The sequence below is a fragment of the Martes martes genome (genome assembly GCF_963455335.1).
Source record: "Martes martes genome assembly, chromosome: 8".
In the NCBI taxonomy this organism is placed as follows: Eukaryota; Metazoa; Chordata; class Mammalia; order Carnivora; family Mustelidae; genus Martes; species Martes martes.
In genome coordinates this window covers 55,763,492-55,783,099 of record NC_137895.1, presented here as the reverse complement: position 1 = coordinate 55,783,099, position 19,608 = coordinate 55,763,492, and the positions used below count along the sequence as shown (strand labels likewise).

General features: G+C 41.8%; 1 protein-coding gene across 1 annotated transcript; it reads right to left on the bottom strand.

The window, feature by feature from the left end:
- Positions 1-491: 491 nt before the first annotated feature.
- On the bottom strand, positions 492-16,158 carry DDX47 (DEAD-box helicase 47). Its single transcript, XM_080812185.1, has 12 exons — positions 16,056-16,158; positions 15,281-15,374; positions 9,307-9,495; positions 8,987-9,058; positions 8,653-8,771; positions 7,990-8,061; positions 7,755-7,871; positions 7,086-7,232; positions 6,417-6,554; positions 4,036-4,106; positions 3,337-3,466; positions 492-2,004 (listed from the first exon to the last, which is right to left on the bottom strand). The coding sequence occupies exons 1-12, from the start codon at positions 16,140-16,142 to the stop codon at positions 1,873-1,875; spliced, it is 1,368 nt and encodes a 455-aa protein (XP_080668311.1). The 5' UTR covers positions 16,143-16,158; the 3' UTR covers positions 492-1,872.
- Positions 16,159-19,608: the final 3,450 nt, after the last annotated feature.

Genomic DNA, 19,608 nt, shown 5'->3' with positions numbered 1-19,608 from the left:
ACCCAAAGGCTCAGAGAGAGAGAGAGCTGTTATTATCCTAAGCCCCCCTGGAGGGTCCCATCAGGAAAATACATTCAGGAAGAATCAAGCCTCCAGTGGTACACACAACTCAGTCACAAGTATGGACCCACTCACCTTTTCTTCTATTCTTTTTCTGCTTTCCTTCTTTCTTACTGACTCCTAACTTCTCTAACTTAACCTTCACTCAAATCCACCATAATGAGGAACAATGAAATGTGAAGCAAATTAAACAACAAAATAGCCATGTGTTTAGATTTCAAGTAATTATAAATGCCTTCTTATTCACAGGCATTCCTCTTGGATGCATTTGTGGCAGAATGTACCCCACCACCTGTGTTTATAAAGATCTTCCTGCAATCAACGGTCCACACCTGACTACCACAGAGAATTTTACTGACGTCTACTTTTCACTTCTCATGACTCTAAGAAATACAATCATTGGAACTTGTACTTTTCTTTTTCTTTTTTTTAAAGAATTTATTTATTTATTTGACAGAGAGAGATCACAAGTAGGCAGAGAGGCAGGCAGCGGGGGCGGGAAGCAGGCTCCCCACCGAGCTAGAGAGCCGGATGCGGGACTCGGTCCCAGGACCCTGAGATCATGACCTGAGCTGAAGGCAGAGGCTTAACCCACTGGGCCACCCAGGTGCCACCTGGAACTTGTAATTTTCATTAAGATACATATGGAAAGTTTCTCTTCTGCCAAACTCATTCTCAATCTTAAATCACTAGAAACTCTTCACCCTGGTTCTACTACTCCAGACACATCCTCTTTTGATAAAATTGTTACATTTGTCAAAAACAATTAGGAATCTTCTGAGTTAAAAGAGCAAAACACTGTTCACGACCGTGAAGTCCACAGTTGTTTCTAAATTCCATCAACTCTCCCCTGTCCCACCCAGTCCCTACAGAGCCACAGTCTATTTTCTCTCCAGGAGCTGATGGTCCAGCTTTACTTCTCCTGAGTTTCATCACCCAGCAGATGGAGACAAAATAAAAGGTATTAGCCAGTAAGCCTCGATGACAAGGGGGTGAAACTGGGTCTTGGAATTACCCTGTATTTCTGATGCTTCTTGATTTTACTCTAGTTACCTGGGGATAAGAGTCTATTATATAAGAAACCAGTCTTCCTATCCAAGTGTTTCATCCAAGAAGCCAGGGAAGTGATCTATTCAGTGATCTAACAGACTCTGCCGTCTTACTTATGAACTTTGGTCCATCACCAAGAAAAACAGAACCAAGACTCTCCTTTCAAAGCCATCCATCATCTTGTTCATTTGTGGATTCTTTTTAATCATAAATGTTTATCTTAATTAAGGATGAGCAATGAAGCTGTCACATAATTGCCACTGCTGGTTTCTTACTTATTAGTAAGAGCTTACTTAAATCTCTAAAGTCCCTCAGCCTATAAAAGACTTCAAGGAGTACTGAATCTTTTAAAAATAATATTTAAATTTATTATTCCACATTAGGTTTAATGAAGCGCAAGCTGAGACTGCTAAAGGATCACCATTTTACAGACGTAGGAGCGTCTTCCCTTTATAACAGGTCCAGCACTTCATCAACCTAGTCCTTGACCTGTAGCTAAAAAAGCAAAAGGTCTGTGTGAAGCGACAGAAGAGCACAGCCTACTCAGGTCGTGACCAAGGACCCAAAGCTGACCTCAGCGCTGGAAAAGCCAGTCTGCAGTCATGGAGCTCTATAGAAGGGGAACCAGTACTGAGTTAGAGGTGGTTCTGGACATCATTCTGACAGATTCCGATCTGAGGTACTCTGCCCAAGGAGGTTTCATTCTCTTCTACAATCCCCTTCTATGGAACAGAAGGCTGAAATTGAGTCTTTATAAGAGAATTAACGGCCTTTCCGTTTCTTCATTTTTCCTCCAGCCACCTTGTTCCTGACACCCATAGCACCTTCTGTGTCATCGTTGTCCCCAGCATCCTCCCGAGTGCGTTTCTTCTTCTCTCCATGTTCCCTTAACTCCTGCAAGAAAAGAGAAAGGATGGGAGTGAAAGTTACTGTTACTGAGGGTAACACATCTTGTCACCCCTCCCTAAAATCAAACACTAAGTATAACTCCCTAACACCTCACATTTGCAAAGGGCTAAGACCAAAATCCTAATACACAAAAATGTTCACATGAAAATTAAAACAATAAGCTATTATTTTCACATGGTAGGCCAGCAAAGATTTAAGAGGTAGTACCTCATATTGGTCAAGGTGTGGGAACATCTACATACTTTGTCTCTGACAGTTTAAACTGCTATAGCTTTCAAGGGGGGAGGGGCAGGAAATCTGGCATTCTCTATGAATGCCCAACAATTAATTCAGCCCAACAATTAATTCTACTTCTAGGAACTTATTCAAAAGAAACAAGTATGCAAAGCTATACATATTAGGATGTCCAACACGGTACCACTTAAAATACAAAACATGTGAAAAAGCATAAACATATATGCACCAATACAAGTCATGTTATATATTCATAATGGAATTCTCTCTAGCCATGAAGAAGTGATCCCATGGCTCCCTATTTGTTAAAAAAGAAAAATGTTAATCATATACAATCAGATAAAAATCTAAGTATGGCTAAAAAAGGGAAAATAGCCAAATATTCTCTATGAGGGGTAGCTTATATGTTTCAATTTGCTATTTTAATCTTTTCTGTATTTTCTGAAATTTTTCAATGTACATATAATACTGTTAAAAGCCAAAATACCACAGAATTCCATGTGAGCAGAAAAACAAAAACAAGTCCACACATCGACTACTCAGAAAGCACCCCAGGGGCACAGCTGCCTCATCCCTCAAACTACCACTCTAGGGAGCAGACAGCTAGTCTTGCTAGTCTAAAGTCTCCTTTAGAATCTTCCCATCCATCCCCACCCTTATTGCCGTTACTTAGTATTAGTTACTATGCAGGTCACGTTAGCTTATCTGGCACCAAAAAAACCCTTGTACAGTATCAAGATAATTATCATTGCCAGTTTTTTGGGCAAGGAACTGATTCTGAGAGGTTAGATGCACTATCCAAACCCACAATGTCCAATTCACAGCTGGGTCTTCTGACCGCATATCCAAAGGTTTTCTTGCCACATGTGAAACACAAAGAGAGGTTGAGCATGTGGTCACTTTGTTCAGACTGAGCCCAAACCCCAATTCAAATTACCTACTATCCCTGTATTTTAGTATGCTCATCTTAAATTTGGAATAAAATAATACTGAGTTCCTGTGGTTTTGAGGATTCATACAACAGCACCTAGCACATAGCTCACAGATTCAGCATTTAAGTTGGTGAGAAAATAAGTTGCATACCATGCGGGCAAATCTCTGAGCTTCGGTCACACGTTCTGTCAGCATCATAACCTCATCATCCTGTGTTGGAAAGACAGGCAGTTTCTTCCCAATTAAGTGTTCTATACGCTGGAAGAGTTCCACATCATACCTAAGGAAAGAAAATGGGCATGGCTTTGGTTGGCTGACAATGCAAATGTCTGTCCATTCCAAAAGCATACATTACGTGATATGATGCACCAGGAGCCAGTTTTAAACACTACCAAATCTATTATTCCTCTTCAGAATACTGATTAGAAGCCATCTTCTGTACACAGTCCACTAGAAAATGTCCAACGTATTCTTTACTCCCAGAAAAACCCTGGTTACATAAAAATTTGTTCCTTTTAGAAACAAGACCAAAATAATTATTCTAATACTTTGAGTTGAGGGAAAGGTCACTGTGCTCCAGTTTCAGCAGCTGAAAGAAATAGCAGGGGTTTCTCTGCATGCTTCTGTATGCCAAACACCGTACCAGATCTTTTATGTGTGTATCACCAACCTTCATTAAAACCCTGCTAGGTAGGTATTATTATTTCCATTTTACAAATGATGAAAACAGTGTGAGGGAGGTTTAAGTGACAATTAGAGTAAATGGCAAAGTCAGGCGCCAGGTCAGTCTGCTGAAAAAGCTCTGCTCTTTTCTCTCCATTGTTCTCCCCCTGAAATCAATTCACTTACTGTGTGACAAAGGTAATAGCCTTTCCTGAACGCCCAGCTCGAGCAGTTCGACCTACTCGATGGATATAATCCTGAAACAAAAGGTGTAAATTCGAGTTACATAAAACATAAACAAAAAGTAATGAACATAAGGTTTTACTGCAAACCTCTGAAAGAAAACAGACTCGTGCTGAAACATGGAAAAATGGATTGGGCAATAGATTGAGATAAATCTACTACTTCTTTATTTTCAAGATTTTGTTTATTTGAGAGAGAATGATCGAGAGAGAAAGAGCAAGAGCAAGCGACAAGCAGGAGGAGGGAGAAGCAGGCTCCCCGCTGAGCAGAGAGCCAGACATGGGGCTTGACCCCACAACTCCAGGATCATAAACCAACCCGAAGGCAGACACTTTACCGACCGAGCCACCCGGTGCCCCTACTTCCTCTCTTTTTATTCTCCTTGCAGCACTAAATTGACTCTTTTTTCTTTTCTTTTACAGAAAGACAAATCTGAAGTGTATTTACATGGTCTAGAGGAAAACAGCACTGGATACAGAGGCAGACCTGGATCATGGTTCTGGTCTTACCACCTACCAGCTACACCACTTTCTGCAAGTCACACAGTCTCTCTGAATTTGTTTCTCTCTATAAAACAGGACAGAATGAATGCCCGAGCTCAGAGTCATTGTCAAAATCAAATGAGACAGCAGTTACACACAAAGCCAAAAGATATTAGTTACTCTGGGGACAATTCTGTCCTCCCCAGGGAATATTTGGAAATGTCAGCAGACATATCTGGTTGTCACAATGTCACCTGTGTGTAGAACTGGAATGCAGCTAAGCATCCTACAATGCAAAGGACAGCCCCACAGTAAAGAATCTGCTGGCCCAAAACATTAATGGTGCCATAGATGAGAAACCCTGAGATACACAAAAAACTACAAGCTGACCATTCAGAAGAAATGAGACTGACAAAGATCAGCATATGCTGCACCTCCCCTGTGCGTTATGAGCACCCAGTACTTCTCTTTGGCTACCTTCTTTCACATTTATTAACTATCACATCTTCAGGCACATGCGAGATAACGAGAATGAATAAATCAAGAGCCTTCCCAGTTTTGGGTACTTAACTGTGAACAAAATAAATTTAAAAAATGATGTTTTAACTAAGGAGAGACAGAAAACATTCCATTAAGAAATACACTCTGGGGGACGCCTGGGTGGCTCAGTCGTTGGGTGTCTGCCTCCAGCTCAGGTCATGATCCCAGAGGCCTGGGATCGAGTCCCGAGTCAGGCTCCCTGCTCAGTGGGAAGCCTGCTTCTCCCTTTCCCACTCCCCATGCTTGTGTTCCCGCTCTCGCTTTCTCTGTCAAATAAATTAATAAAATAAAATAAAAATAGAAATACACTCTGGGGGATGCCTTGGGTAGCTTAGTTAAGTATCTGCCTTTGGCTCAGGTCATGATCCCAGGGTCCTGGGATAGAGCCCTGGGTCCAACTGCCAGCTCAGCAGGGAGCCTGCTTCTCCCTCTGCCTACCACTCCCCTGCTTGTGTTCTCTCTCTCTCTCTCTCTCTCTCTCTGATAAATAAATAAATAAATAAAATCTTTTCAAAAATTACACTTTGGGGGTGCCTGGATAGCCTAGTCGGTTAAGTATCTGCCTTCGGCTCAGGTCATAATCCTGGAGTTCTAAGATTGAGCCCTATGCCAGGCTCCCTGCTCAGCTCCTCTCCCTCTGATCCTCCCCCCATTCAACTCAATCTCAAAAAAATAAATAAAAACTCTTTAAAAAAAAAAAAAAAAAGAAAGAAATACAATTTGGATACAATGGAATATTATTCAGCCATAAAAAAGAATTAAATCTTCCCATCTGCAACAACAGATATGGACTTTAAGGATATTACGCTAAGTGAAATAAGTCCAAGAAAGATAAATACCATATGAGCTAACTTATATGTGTAACCTAAAAACTAAAAAACAACAACAAACTTAGCTCATGATACAGAGGACAGAACTGGTAGCTGCCAAAGGTGGAAATAATGGGATTGTGGATAAATTGGGTGAAGGGGGTCAAAACGCACAAACTTCCAGTTACAAAATAAGTCAGTCATGGGGCTGTAACGTACAGCTTGGCAACTATAGCTAATAATACTGTATCACACATCTGAATGCTGCTAAGAGAGTACAGCTGAAAAGTTCTTATCCCAAGGGGGGGAAAAATCCATAACCATGTATGGTGACAGATGTTAACGAGATCTGTGGCAATCATCTCATGATATATACAAATATATCATTATGTCATACAACTGAAAGTAATGTTATATGTCAATTACACCTCAACTTTAAAAATGAAAGAAATACACTTTGGGACTAGGAAGTCGGGTCAGTGACAGGACTCACCTTGGAATGGGTAGGAATGTCAAAGTTAACAACTACATCCACATGAGGTATGTCCAAACCTCGGCTTGCAACATCAGTTGCTAGAAGAATAGAACGAGCCTTGGCCTTAAATTTATTAAGGGATCCTAGGCGTTTGCTCTGAGATGATGAAAAAAAATGAAAAAAAATTTAATCTTGGAACACTAAGGAATCTTACAATCTAAGACAGACACGCTAAATACAAAAGCAGAGACAGAAATTTTTAAAAGGCTGTTTCCCTCTAAGTCCAGACTGGGCTTCACAGGTCAAAAGGAAACATGGAAGCAACAAAAAAAATATTTAATACTAAGGCTAGAAAATACTAACATGAAACAAGGATGATTTAACATGACAGATAGTTGAAAATAATTTACTAAAACTCTTTTGAAACCAAAGAACCACTATTACCACTAGAGCTGAATAAATCAACTCAAGAGCTTCCACACCAGACAAATAACTGGAATCTTCGAGTCTGAGCCTCTCTCCTATCCTGGAAGGAGGCATCCAGAGCAACACTTTAAAGCCCATAAATCTGATTAATTCTGGGAAGATGCATTAATGTCTCGTGCTGTTTTTGTACAGATCTACTGCTATAAAGTTTACCTTTCTCATGCCACCAGTTCACCACTAATGACACCAAAGAGTCTTTACCTGACTCATCTGTCCATGGAGGGGGATGGCAGTGAATCCGAGGTTTCGGAGTAGCAAAGCTGTTCTCTGAGTATTGTTACAGGTGCTGCAGAATATCATAAAGGAGTTTCCAGCCAATTCATTTAGAATATAAACCAGGTAGGTATCCTAAGTTAAAAACCCAAAACAATGTAAGTAATTGAACCTGGGAGAAAAGACTGGAGTCCTGGGGATACAAATTATGTAAAACACTAAGCCTATATATAATTGCTTCTCAATTTTCCAGACCACAGCTGCCAGTTCTGCATTCCTGAAGCAGCATTATCATGTCTATAAACTCTGAATCTCACATGCAGCCTAAAGCCAAGCACAACTCCTTGTCGTAAGCAACCAGGAAGAGTCCCGACATCAAAGCACAAAACTAGGGTCCCTTGCCTATAAAAGCCACATAATCAGCAGACAAAAGAAAAGCTACTTCAAGAATGGGCCAGGAAAGGAATGACATCATTATTGTGGTTTAGCGTGCTATGAATTCCCGGAATATCTGACTTTATCAGTGATAAATATAAGCACAGTAAGCCTGCTAAAACAAACAGGAACATGGCTCTTAGCTAATCAAAAGTGGACGAACTTTCAGCTTCGGTGAGGAAGGAGAAGGAGAGGCAGGAATGATCAAAGTAAACACTTTACCTTGAATTTAGATGGAATAAAAAGATAATATTGCTGTAATTTCTCAACTGTCTGGTATTTGGAAGAAACAGCACATTTCACAGGATTCTTCAGTGCTGCTCGCTGAAGTTTTTGCACCTAAAGAAAGAAAACTCAGAATAGTACACTGATGCCCACGTGCTCTATTTTTATGATTGCTATTGTTTTTACTTATCACTTAATAAAGAAGAAAACGTTAAGTCCTAGAAAATTTCACCTTCTTGGTCATGGTAGCAGAAAAGAGAAATGTTTTCCGATCTCGGGGAATCACTTTGAGGATCTTGTCAACCTAAGGCACAAAGAAGAAAGGATACCAATATAACAGTCAGACTGGATACTTGCAAATGCTCTCTGTGAAGGGGACAGAGAGTAAAAAACCAAAAGTATCACTGTGAAATCCGGCGACTCAAAAAGTCAATTCAGCTAAAATTTACTGAATTTTTACTTTTTGATACCATACCAGAGTCTATTTAAAAAGAAATGCCATTCAGAGAAAAGAAGTTTAAATTAGAGTTGAGTTAATCTAAGAAAAAAGTCAAGAATAAGTGTTCATCAACTAATTAAGCTGTGATGAGTGGGTCAGCTATGATAACAGCTGACCTAAAATAAAGGTCAAAGTCTATGAAAGAGGTAGAAATCAAACGAAATGGAAAGGAAATCTGGTTGAAATTTCTCACGTCTGAAATCTAACTACATTCTAGAAAGGATACTGAGGCACTGACAATAGAGAGGAGCACTAAGAATAGAGAAAAGGCAGCAGGGATGTTTAAATTAACTGATGATGATACAGGGCTCCACATAAAGCAGGTGTGCAGTGAATCAAATTTTGAAACAGGGCACCTGAGATGCCCTAAGAGGAGGAAAGAAACTGAATGCTCACTTCTGTCTCAAAATCCATATTCAATATTCGGTCTGCTTCATCCATGACCAAGTACTTGAGAGCTCTTAAGTTGAAACCTTTTGTATTTTCCAAGTGGTCAATCAATCGACCAGGAGTTGCTATCAAGAAAGGTTGAGGAGAAAGACAATGTTTAAGAACAAGGACAAAAGAAAGTTATCAACTGCCCCAACCCCCAAATTTCAGAAATTAAAAAAATTAAAGTTACAAAAATCCTTTCTTCAAAGTCTTTCCACACAAATAAGTTACACTCAACATCTGTAGATTTTCTCCAATTCATTATCACTAGTGCCTTCTACCTCCGTCAATTACTCACCTATTATTACGTGCGGTTTTTTCGCGAGAGCCAGAGATTGGGACATTGAATCAATTCCACCTACAATCACAGCTACAGAAATAAAAAGAATATAGAATAAAGACCCTTTAATTTTTCCAAAGTTCACTGAACATCTTTTTGAAGCCAGTGCTAGATTTCTACCTAAATTTCTCTTCCTGTACAACTTTCCCCAAAGCTAAAATACCAAATTGGCTCTTAAGGTCAATGAACTCATGTTAATAATACTTTCTTCTATTCTCCTTTTACAGTCATTCTCAACTTGTGATGAAACTCTGATTCCTTTCCTCTCAGACACTTACCACTTTGCACACCAATAGAAGACCCCAGGGCTTCAAACTGCTCCGAGATTTGAAAGGCCAACTCTCGAGTGGGCGTGAGAACCAAGGCAAACAAACGCTGGGGCGTCTCCAGCAGCGCATTCAGAATGGGCAAAGCGAAAGCCCCTGTTTTTCCAGAGCCAGTTTCTGCCAGCCCAATGATATCACGACCTAGGAAGAAAAAGGAAACATCTAAAAGCAAAGAAATGCTCTCTGCATTATTTCCATATTTTCTACAATGAGAGCATGTGGGCACAAAGGACACAATGAATAAACATTTGATGAACGGGAGGGAGAGGAAGGCTGAATAGACAGATGACATGGCCTCGTCCTAGATAAGCTCAAAATCTGGAGGAGATACACAAAGACGGTATGTGATAAGAACTTTAGAATAGGCCCCTACAAAATATAGTGAGAACACAAAAGAAGGAGTAACTTACAGTCCATAGGAGTCAGGAAAGGCTAACAGAGGTGGATGGGTAAATTCAATTTGGAAGTAAGCGAAGAAAGAAAGGAAGGACATTCCTATATGAGGACAGAGGGGACAGGCTTTAAAGAACAAAGCATGTGCAGGGAGAGTGAGAAGTACAATGTGGCTGGAACACAGAAGTGTAAAGGGAGAAGAATGAGGCTAGAAAAGAAATTCATAAGCCATGCTAGGGAGTTTTGATGTCTTCTTTTAAGAGGGAGGAACTGAAGGATTTTAAAAGCAGGGAACTTGATGACCAATGTTATTCCTTAGGAAGAGAAACCCTAGGCCTGATGGCATAAGGAGTCAAGGATCTCAACAGTACAGGCCATTTCCACTGCTTCTTCTGAGGGAAGAATGCCATAAGTGATCCCTTAAGAAGAGGACCCTGGAGGGGCACCTGGGTGGCTCAGTGGGTTAAAGCCTCTGCCTTCAGCTCAGGTCATGATCCCAGGGTCCTGGGATCGAGCCCCACATCGGGCTCTCTGCTCAGAGGGGAGCGTGCTTCCTCCTCTCTCTCTGCCTGCCTCTCTGCCTGCTTGTGATCTCTGTCAAATAAATAAATAAAATCTTTAAAAAAAAAAAAAAGAAGAAGAAGAGGTCCCTGGGATTTGTTATCACCAATCAAGCCTAACAGTAAGATCTGGAAATTAACTCCCAAAGCAAGACCACCATCTCTAGGCTGGCTGACTACAGCTCACAAGGTCGCCGTGCATGAGAACAGCGGCCCCTGGGAATACTTCCTAGCAAAAATGCCCTCTACCAGTTGATGCTCACATTGTTCCTTGACTGTACACAACTGGTGAGATTTCCTTACCTAGGGATTAACCCTACAATAAACTCCTTTTCCCTGAGGTTAGCTAACTCTCTTTTTCATGACCTAAAATGACCCAAACAAACAGAATGGGGAACACACAGGAAAATGAGAGCTCAGTGAGGATACCGGGGGAGTTAGGAAGGTGATCTGAACTGAGGTAAGGCAGTGAGGACAGGAAGAAGTGAGATGTAGAAAGTTATTCAAGAAAATGTGGTTGGCACATGGGTTTCTAGCTTAGGAAACTCAAAGGCCATAAATTGAGACAAGGGCTTCCGGAAAATTAGTTCTGATGAGGAAAACAGTGACTCTGGTTTGAACATAAGGAACTTGAGGTTTATGCCAGAGGCTCAGAGAGAAATATCTAACTTGTCTGGAGCTCAGTAGAGAAGTATAGGCTAGAAACACAGATGTGGGAGCCATGAGCATCCAAACAGTGGTGCTCCCCCAAGGCTAGACACATTAGAATAATTTACAAGATTTTTATATCTATATATGCCGAGGTCCCACACATAGAAATTCTAATTCACTGGGTCTAGAAATCTGTTTTACAAGTTCCACAGGGGATTCTGATGAACATTGGCTGAGATTTACCAACGCAGATAGGGTTAAAGGTTCAGGACATGAGAAATCTTACTAGTGTTCTAGAGTGAGAAAAAAAAGGATAAAGATAGATTTAACATTGCAAGGAAAAAAAAAAAACAAAAGAAACTGAGAAAGAACAGCCAGAAAGACAGAAGACAATACTGCCTGGAAATTGAGGAGACAGAGAGCTTCAAGAAAGGAGAGTGATTAATATCAAATAGAAAAAACTTTTCGATATTCATCTCTTAGACATTAATCACTTAAACAAGGATCAGCCATGCCAGACCAAACAACAGCATATTCTAGTAAATGCTACCCTTTACCCTTCTAATAGTAACATCAATGTTTTCCATATAAAAGTACAGGTGTGGATGTGAATTATAAGTCAGACCAGACAATGGACTAATTTTAGTAAGGTCACAAAAACAAATGGCAACAGAAGGATAAAACTTCTCCCTCATTTACTAATTTTAATGTTCCTCTTGGTCGTAGGGTAAGTGACAACAAACTGCAACAGCATCCCCCTACTTGTGAGCTAAGGGCTTCCAAAGCTTTTTTTTTCCTCCACTCTGTGGGAATTCTGCCCTCTCTGCCGGGGTCCAGCGTGCCTTCTGGAACAGGAAAAAACAAAAACAGTGGGATCTGTCCCTTTTTCTATCAAGGGAAATCTAAAAATTTCAGAAGAAAAGAGTATACAAGAAAGATTTAGGGAAGTAAAGGAGCTTAAGTCTCTCGCTTCATGTGGCTGTGAACGACGCCCACCGCCCCCAGTGAAGACCAGCACTGTGGGTGGTTCTCTTATGATCCCCTCAAAGCAATACTCGCTTTGTGAGACTGATTTTCCTCTATGATCTCCCTTCTTCCTCTCGCAACCCCTAAGCCCCTCTGGTAGTGTCTGTGTAGAATACATACCCCATAAGAGAAGGATAAATTCATTCACCTTGATCACATGGCCAGCACCTAACACAACTGCTTTGGGATACGGCAGCCATTCAAAAAACTGTCTGAAATTCCTAGAGGACTTTGAGTGATCTCTGAATTAGAAATAGACTTAATACACGAAACAGATGGGAAGAAAAGCATCCTCAAAAACCATCAAAAGGTTTTGATCTCTCTGTTGTAACACCCTGTAATACAGGGCCAAGAACTTGGGCTTTTCAGCTAGAACATCCTATATTCAAATTCTAGCTCCAACAGTAATTAGTTATGTGACTCTAGCCAAGGTACTTAATCCTCTGACCTTCAATTTCACCAATAAAATAATCAATCCTAACTTTCAGAATTGTTATAAGGTTTAAGAATGATGGATGCACCCAGAACTCCTTAACTTTGTTGAAACTGACACCACTATTAGTAATTAAACTAAAAATTTAAAGTTCATTTTATAGAAGAAAAAAAGAAAAATGCTGTTAGATTATTTAAATCTCTTGCTTAGGGCCAGCACCTACAGATTTTTTTAAATGAAGCATTTATAAATTGTTAATTAGAATGAGATAAGCTCAAGAATAAGAATAAAGACTTTTTCCATGATGACGATGTCCCTCACATTACTCAGTTCCTGATATCCTTTCACTGACTCCTATTTTTTCTGTATTCAATACAAACTTGTTACTGAAAACCATTATGAATAATTTCAGAATTATTACCACCACCTAATTTGGGTTCCTCCCTCCAACGATTACTGTAGGGTAAGCAGGAAAACGCTTGAACACACCAAACTTTCTATTTGCTATTTGAAAGCAGCTCCAGTAGTGCTGACTACTGAAATGTCTTCCCCACTCGTGCAGTCCTTATCCAGTTTAGCTTCTCTAAACAAGTTCAAAGTCTTTGCTGTCCCTTCCCTGAAACACTCCCCCTCATCTACTTTGTGAAATCATACCTTCGTGATTTTCAACCCTCTACTGAGCCTCCACCATCTCTTCACCCTTACGTGGCATCCTCATCCATACCCACAGTTTCAGCTACAACTTCACTTTGGATATGGTGTCTTTATCCAGTTCTGGCCTCTTAAGCAAGCTCTAATCCCCAGATTCCAACTGTGCTTTAGTTAGTTCTATCTCTTTGATGCTTCAAATCAATTATTTCCAACTGAACTCCTCTTCCCCGGAATTATTTTTCCTCCTATGCTCCTTTTTACACCAGTAATATGTCCTAAATGCATAGGCAATAATCTTTGATTTCCCCACGCCTTGCTTTCCATTAACAAACTGATTATAAAATCAGGATGATTCTTTTTCTATCATTTTCTCTTTTTCACTCTCACTACCACTAGCCTATGCTTTATTTATTGCCAAAATTACCACAATACCCTAACTAGTCCCCCAGTCTCTGGTCACTCATCTCTGAACTACCTTACAAAGCTATGAGATTAACAGCCCAAGAATACAACTCTAAGGATTTCATTCTTCGGCTAAAAAAATAATCTCCAGTGCCCGTGGAACAAAGACCAAATTCCTTGGCCCAGCATTTAAGTCTGGCATAATCTTGCCCCAATGATTTTATTAATCTTTCCCCCCATTCTCTGCTAAGTACTTGCAGGCCTCCACACATGCCTGTGCTTTGCAGCTTCCTTTGCTTTTTTTTCATGCTATTTCCTATGCCTAGAAAGTCCTCCCCTCCCACCAGACATGAATGTCTAAATCCTATTCAGTCTTCAAGGTTCAGCTCGAATGTCTTTCCAATCTTCCCTGCCAAAAGATAAAGTAAGTTTTCTTTAATCCATTTCAATGAGTAATAATCTATTCTCCTCCCTCAGTGCATTCCAAGAACACTTGGAATGTAACTTTCTTATGCCCCTGTTCATCTTGTAATAGATTTTTAATTATCTCCTTACTAGACTCCAAGTTTCTGGATATGGCCAAATCTTAACTTCTGGTGCCTTACACTTAGATACTTACTATTTATGGAAAGAACAAATGGAATTTCACAGAGTAAGTTTAATTACTTTTCCACATGACAGCTCTTCAAATCACTGAGGCCAATTATTATATCCCACCCAGCTTAACTCTTCTCCAGACCAAATGCACTCAGCTCTTTTAACTGTTTAGGACCTTTTTTTCTTTTTTTAAGATTTTATTTATTTATTTGAGAGAGAGAGAGAGAGAGAGAGATCACGCACACAGGGAGGGGCAGAGGGAGAAAGTACCTGAAGCAGACTGTACTGAGCATGGAGTCCTACACAGGCCTCAATCCCAGGACCACAATATCATGACCTGAGCCAAAATTGAGAGTCCTACGCTCAATCGAATAAGCCACCTAGGTGCCCCATTTAGCCATCTAGGCACCTGTACTCTCAATACTGTACCACATTCAACGCCACTCAATTGGTCCCTCAAAACTGGTCCTCAGAACTAAGCATAATATTCTAGATGTGTTCTAACCAATACAAGGCACTTTTTCCTCTTAAAGCAGGTTCAAGAGTTCTTAACCTGGGATATGTAGCAGAGGAAGTGGGGGAGGGGGGTGTAAATTCTATGTACAGATACACTGATACATTGTGTTCTGGGAAAAAAATCTTATTATAGCTAGGGTAACATTCATTTTCTCTAAGGATCTTAACGAATTTTGGTTAACATTGCTAGATCTCTTTTACCATCAACCCTAATCCTGTGAAGTTGGGCTTTGGGAATCCAAGAGCAGGACTTTGCCTCTACACCTATGAAAGTTCTTCCTGTTAGTATTGGTCCCACTGGTCATCAACCAACATGTTAGCCATTCTTCGCAAATCTGATAAACATGTCTCACAAAACAAGAGCTCTAACTCCTCTGGATACTAACAGATGTTCCAGGTACTCTATATGTAAATCCGCACTTACCAACTCATAATTTCTAACAAGTTTCTTGTTAGTACACTTTAATCCAGTGCTTCCTTAAAGTCAGCATCTGTTGCAGACAACAAATCTCTTTACAGAAAATAACCTCAGTAGAAGAGAATTACTTTTTCAAAAGCCAATAAGCCACAAATTTTGTATCATAGTGGCCACGCTTTTATACTACTCGAAGTATGCAATAGCTCTCAAACATGGTATTTAATTGAGTATAACCTCACACCGAACCTGTATTGAGCCACATGTTTAATTTCAACCTACCTTGTAAGGCCAAAGGAATAGCTTCAATCTGGATCTTTGTGGGCTTTGTCCATCCCAACTGGTCACAGGCTTCACACAACACATCTGTCACACCCTTAGAATTCAGAAAAACAAACTTTAGCAAAGAACACACACACACACACACACACACACACACACATGCCTCCCTACTAATTAAATGAATGTCAGAGCCACCCTGCTGGTGACAAGTGCATCCCTTAGCCTTTGATTCAAAACGTATCGCGCGCCTACTCGGTCTGCTCTTTAACTGTAAGCACTGAGACACCACCCCAAGACTTAACACCTTCTACTCAGAGACAAAGTCAAGTTCTCCACATGTCTTATTTCATTTAATCCTCACAACTCTATGAAGTACTTATTACTACCCCCAATCTACAGATGTGCAATGTGAGGCAGTGCGAGGTAACGACGTGCCCCTAGTTAGCAAATGGGTCAGACTCCAAACCCGTTTCATCTTACTGCGCAGCACAAGATTTCGGCGGGGTGGGGGTGGGGGGACTGCCGCATGGACAGTCTCCTGGCGAATACAAACGTGGGCACACCAAAATGGAGAAAAGCGCAAATGGCAACTCTCAAGGACGGGCAGCCCTCCCACCATTCAAACCGTCGGGGCCCAAGCTTCGGAAATTCTGAGGGAAAGCCAAGCTAGGCGCCAAACGCTTTTGTACACCGCCAGCCAGGATGTGAGGGAACCGGACTCTGTCTGCGCCTGGTGCCAGCAGTACAAAGAAGAGCCGGCGTCATCCACGCTCACCAGATCTTTAAAAGTTTTCGTTTCCTCCTCCTGGGCCGCCGGCTGAGACGCTTCAGTCGCAGAATCGCACTCCTCCGGCGCCGCCATGTCTTCCGCGCACTCCGGAAGTGGGTCGTCAGCGCGCGGGATGCCGGGAAACGTAGTTTTAGTTCTCACCGGGCATCACGTTCTGGGTGCCCCCTGCGAGTTTGCTGGGATTTGCCAGCCCTAGGGGTGTGGTCTAGGGGAAACTTGGTTTAAAAAGAAAAAAAAAAAAAAAAAGCAGGGGATGGACGTAAACGTGTGGCCTTAGAAACCAAGCCAAGTGCAGAAGGGGCTGACGATGTGAGCCTCCTATCTTTTAGGAGCCTTTAAAGAAGTTTCCTAACGTCTCACACCTGTTATGTCCCTTGTTTTTCTAACCATAGAGCTTTGAACAGGTTGTTATCATAATACTATTTATTTATCTTAATCGTTTCATTCATTTATTCAATAATACTTGTTTAGAGCCTACCATATGCTAGGGCTATGCTAGATGCCTTATGAACAGGACAACATCCCTTGCTGTCGTGGAGAAGACAGATAATAAATAAGTGGTCACTGATGATGTCGAGTTGTGATAAATGCTAAGATGTAACAAATGGAAATAAAAATGATGGAGAGTAACCTGGGGAAAGTGGGTTCTGGGGATAACTGTGAGATTGGGCAAGGCCTCCGGGAGGCAGTGATAGTTGAGCTGAGATCTCACTGATGAGAAGAAAGTCCCTTCAAGAACCCAGGGGAGAACTATTTCAGATGAAAGGAATAGCAAGTGCAAAGAATAGTTAAAATGTGTTCACAGTGTGAGGCAATGTGCCTATAACAATATGGCTGGATCTCAAAGCCCTAGTGCAGAGTGAGAAAAGTATACAATATACCACATACATTTAAAATATATGCCTCCTCTTGGGGCACCTGGGCGCTCAGTCCTTAAGCGCCTGCCTTCGGCTCAGGTCCTGATCCCAGGATCCTGGGATCTAGCCCTGCATCTGGCTGCCTGCTCAGCAGGAAGCCTGCTTCTCCTTCTCCCACTCACCCTGTTTGTGTTCCCTTTCGCTGTGTCTCTCTCTGTCAAATAAATAAATAAAATCTAAAAAGTAATAACAAAATAAAATATATGCCCTCCCAAAAATAAATAAAATAAAATATATGTCCACCAAATATCACTTTCTGCTGGAGCACATACACACAGAAAGATACACTTTAGAGATAGGTTATCAATGGAGCGAGAGGAATTGGGATAAAATTGGGAATTGGGGAACTGGGAATAAAAGAGAATACATATACAAAGCAAAAAGAAGGAACTTCTGACGACAATGTGCCTTGAACTGAGAAGTGTCAGCTCAACTCAGTGTGCCTGAGATCCTCCCCACCACCACCATCAGGGCTGAGAAAAGGCCCTGATTTAGGAATCACATTGATGTCTCCAACAACAAAAACAGGTAGGGTGCAGTCAGAGAAGTGGGGTCAGGTCAGACCCTGTAGGGCTGTAGGGCCCTCCAGTAAGAAAGTTTGGGGGTGGGTGTTATCCTGAATACAAAAGGAAGGTGTTGGGAGCAGAGAAGAGAGGATCTACATATTTAAAATATCACTCTAACTCTTTACAGAGACAGATTGTAGTGAGGAAAGGATAGAAAGAGAATGTAGGAAGCAAGAGCTGATCTTCTTGCCCCCAGCTCTAAGCATACTGCCTGACACAAAATGGACGCTGCCTGGATGAATGCCAACTCAGCGAAACATGGAATCAAGTATGAAGGAGGATCAGAAGGAACTTCACTGGTTGTTTTCTCAGGGAGTGAAATCGTTTCTGAAAGGTGCCCCAATAATGGCTCCATGATTAAAGGAGCGAGACTGATAAAAAGCAAAGATCAAGCAAAGATTTATTTCGCGCCAAGCATCAAGAATCAAACCGAACATTCAGGGTGCGCTTCTTACAGAGAGGGTGACCTCTCTCTGCCTCACAGACTAGCTTTTATAGAGCAAAGGCCATGTGGTTAGGCCTGGCCACGCACAGGTGGCCAATGAAATTGTAACACACAGAGAAAGCTGCACAGTCATGCTAAGTCACACATAAGTGACCAACTGAATTACAATTTACCCTATAGTAGACATTTGAACTAGCCTATCACCTTGGTCAGAATTGGCGCCCAAAAGGCGGGGCCCATACTCCTTGGTAGCTACGGAGACAGTATGCGCGCTTTACTGATTGGATGTCTCCACCTGGCCTGACCCACCCTTGTATTTGGGCTTTGTTACCTGGGACTGGTTTCCCGGGCTTGTTTTTAAGTAAGTCCCCTGGGGGAAGGGGGCCAGGGACAGTTTAAGTTTTACTGCATAAACAACAAAATGACTTTTAATCCAAGATGGAATCACTCTGGCTAAATAGGCCCTTACAGTTTCTAGCTTTGTGATCATCTCCTGCAAAATACACTAAGGTCTTCGGTCTTTTTATATCGTTTCTCCAAGTTAAAGGAAAGGACAGCAGACACACACTATAAGACAGCAGGTCACCCTGAGACGGGTTCAATCAGCCCATGCTTGTGCCACACAGTCTAAAGCATTCCAGCTCCTCATGCAGCCCCCTACACCTCCACCCTCTCTGTTTTCCCAGGACTGGGAAATTAGGCCAGCCTGGGTGAGCTCTGGGTAACACTCTTTGGGATAAGGAGAAGTTGACTTTTCCCAAAGAAAATCTCTCATACTAACTCTCGCTCTTCCGCTTTCTGTGCTGTGCTTGGTAGACGTGCTGGAAATGCCGTGCTCTTCGTTGGACAAAGGAGAAACAAACTCGAGTCCAGGGGAGAAAGAGACATGTCACACAGCAAGGTGACAAGAAACAAGAGTAGAACCCAGGCCTCCAGGGCCCGGCGGGCACTTTTCCCCACAGAGAACATCAGCTTTCATGATCTCAGCAGCTTTCTTCCTGAGGACTCACACTCCAAATCCCACAGCCCCACAGAGTTTTCTGTAACAACGACAGAGTAGCCAAAGTATTTCTTCAGCTTCCCTTCGTTTTCCGGGTTCATTTAGGAGAGGAGTGGGCAATGAAAAGTGCTGAGGGAAGCCAGAAGCCCTGATGGTAAAGGAGGGAAGCTAGAGGCCTGGAAAGGAGACCCAGATGGAAGTAATTGGAAGGACCGTAAAACTGCATATCATATGGGGTCTAAAGTTCCCCAGAGTTTGTTAAAACGTGTGACAGGAAAGCAAAAAAAAAAAAAAAGTCACAGGAGATTTCTGGTGCTGCTCTGAAGGGGGGCGGATTTCAATGACTCAACTGCTCCTATAATATAAACTGCCCTTTTCAGCCAAGCCCAAAGTGTTTCTGTTTGTTCTTGGATAATTCAGACATCAGCTATTTTTAAGACTTCCTGTGGTGCCAGTGTCCCCAAGGCACAGAGGGACGCCGAGAAGACAGGGCTCAGTGGCCCCAACAGCAGCCTGGTGGCGCCATTCCCGGCACAAGGCATGTGGGCAAGATTTGGGTCTCCCCCAGCACCCACGCCTGGGACAGGATTCACGTCAGACCGGCAGGGGG

What these genes read in the sequence shown, in the direction of transcription:
- DDX47 (XM_080812185.1), bottom strand. Translation starts at nt 16,142, where the DNA reads ATGGCGGCGCCGGAGGAGTGCGATTCTGCGACTGAAGCGTCTCAGCCG. An exon ending in ACATTCCTACCCATTCCAAG is followed by an intron (nt 4,107 to 6,416) that starts GTGAGTCCTGTC and finishes CTTTTGTTTCAG; the next exon opens with GATTATATCCATCGAGTAGG. An exon ending in CTCAGAGATTTGCCCGCATG is followed by an intron (nt 2,005 to 3,336) that starts GTATGCAACTTA and finishes CTTTTCTTGCAG; the next exon opens with GAGTTAAGGGAACATGGAGA.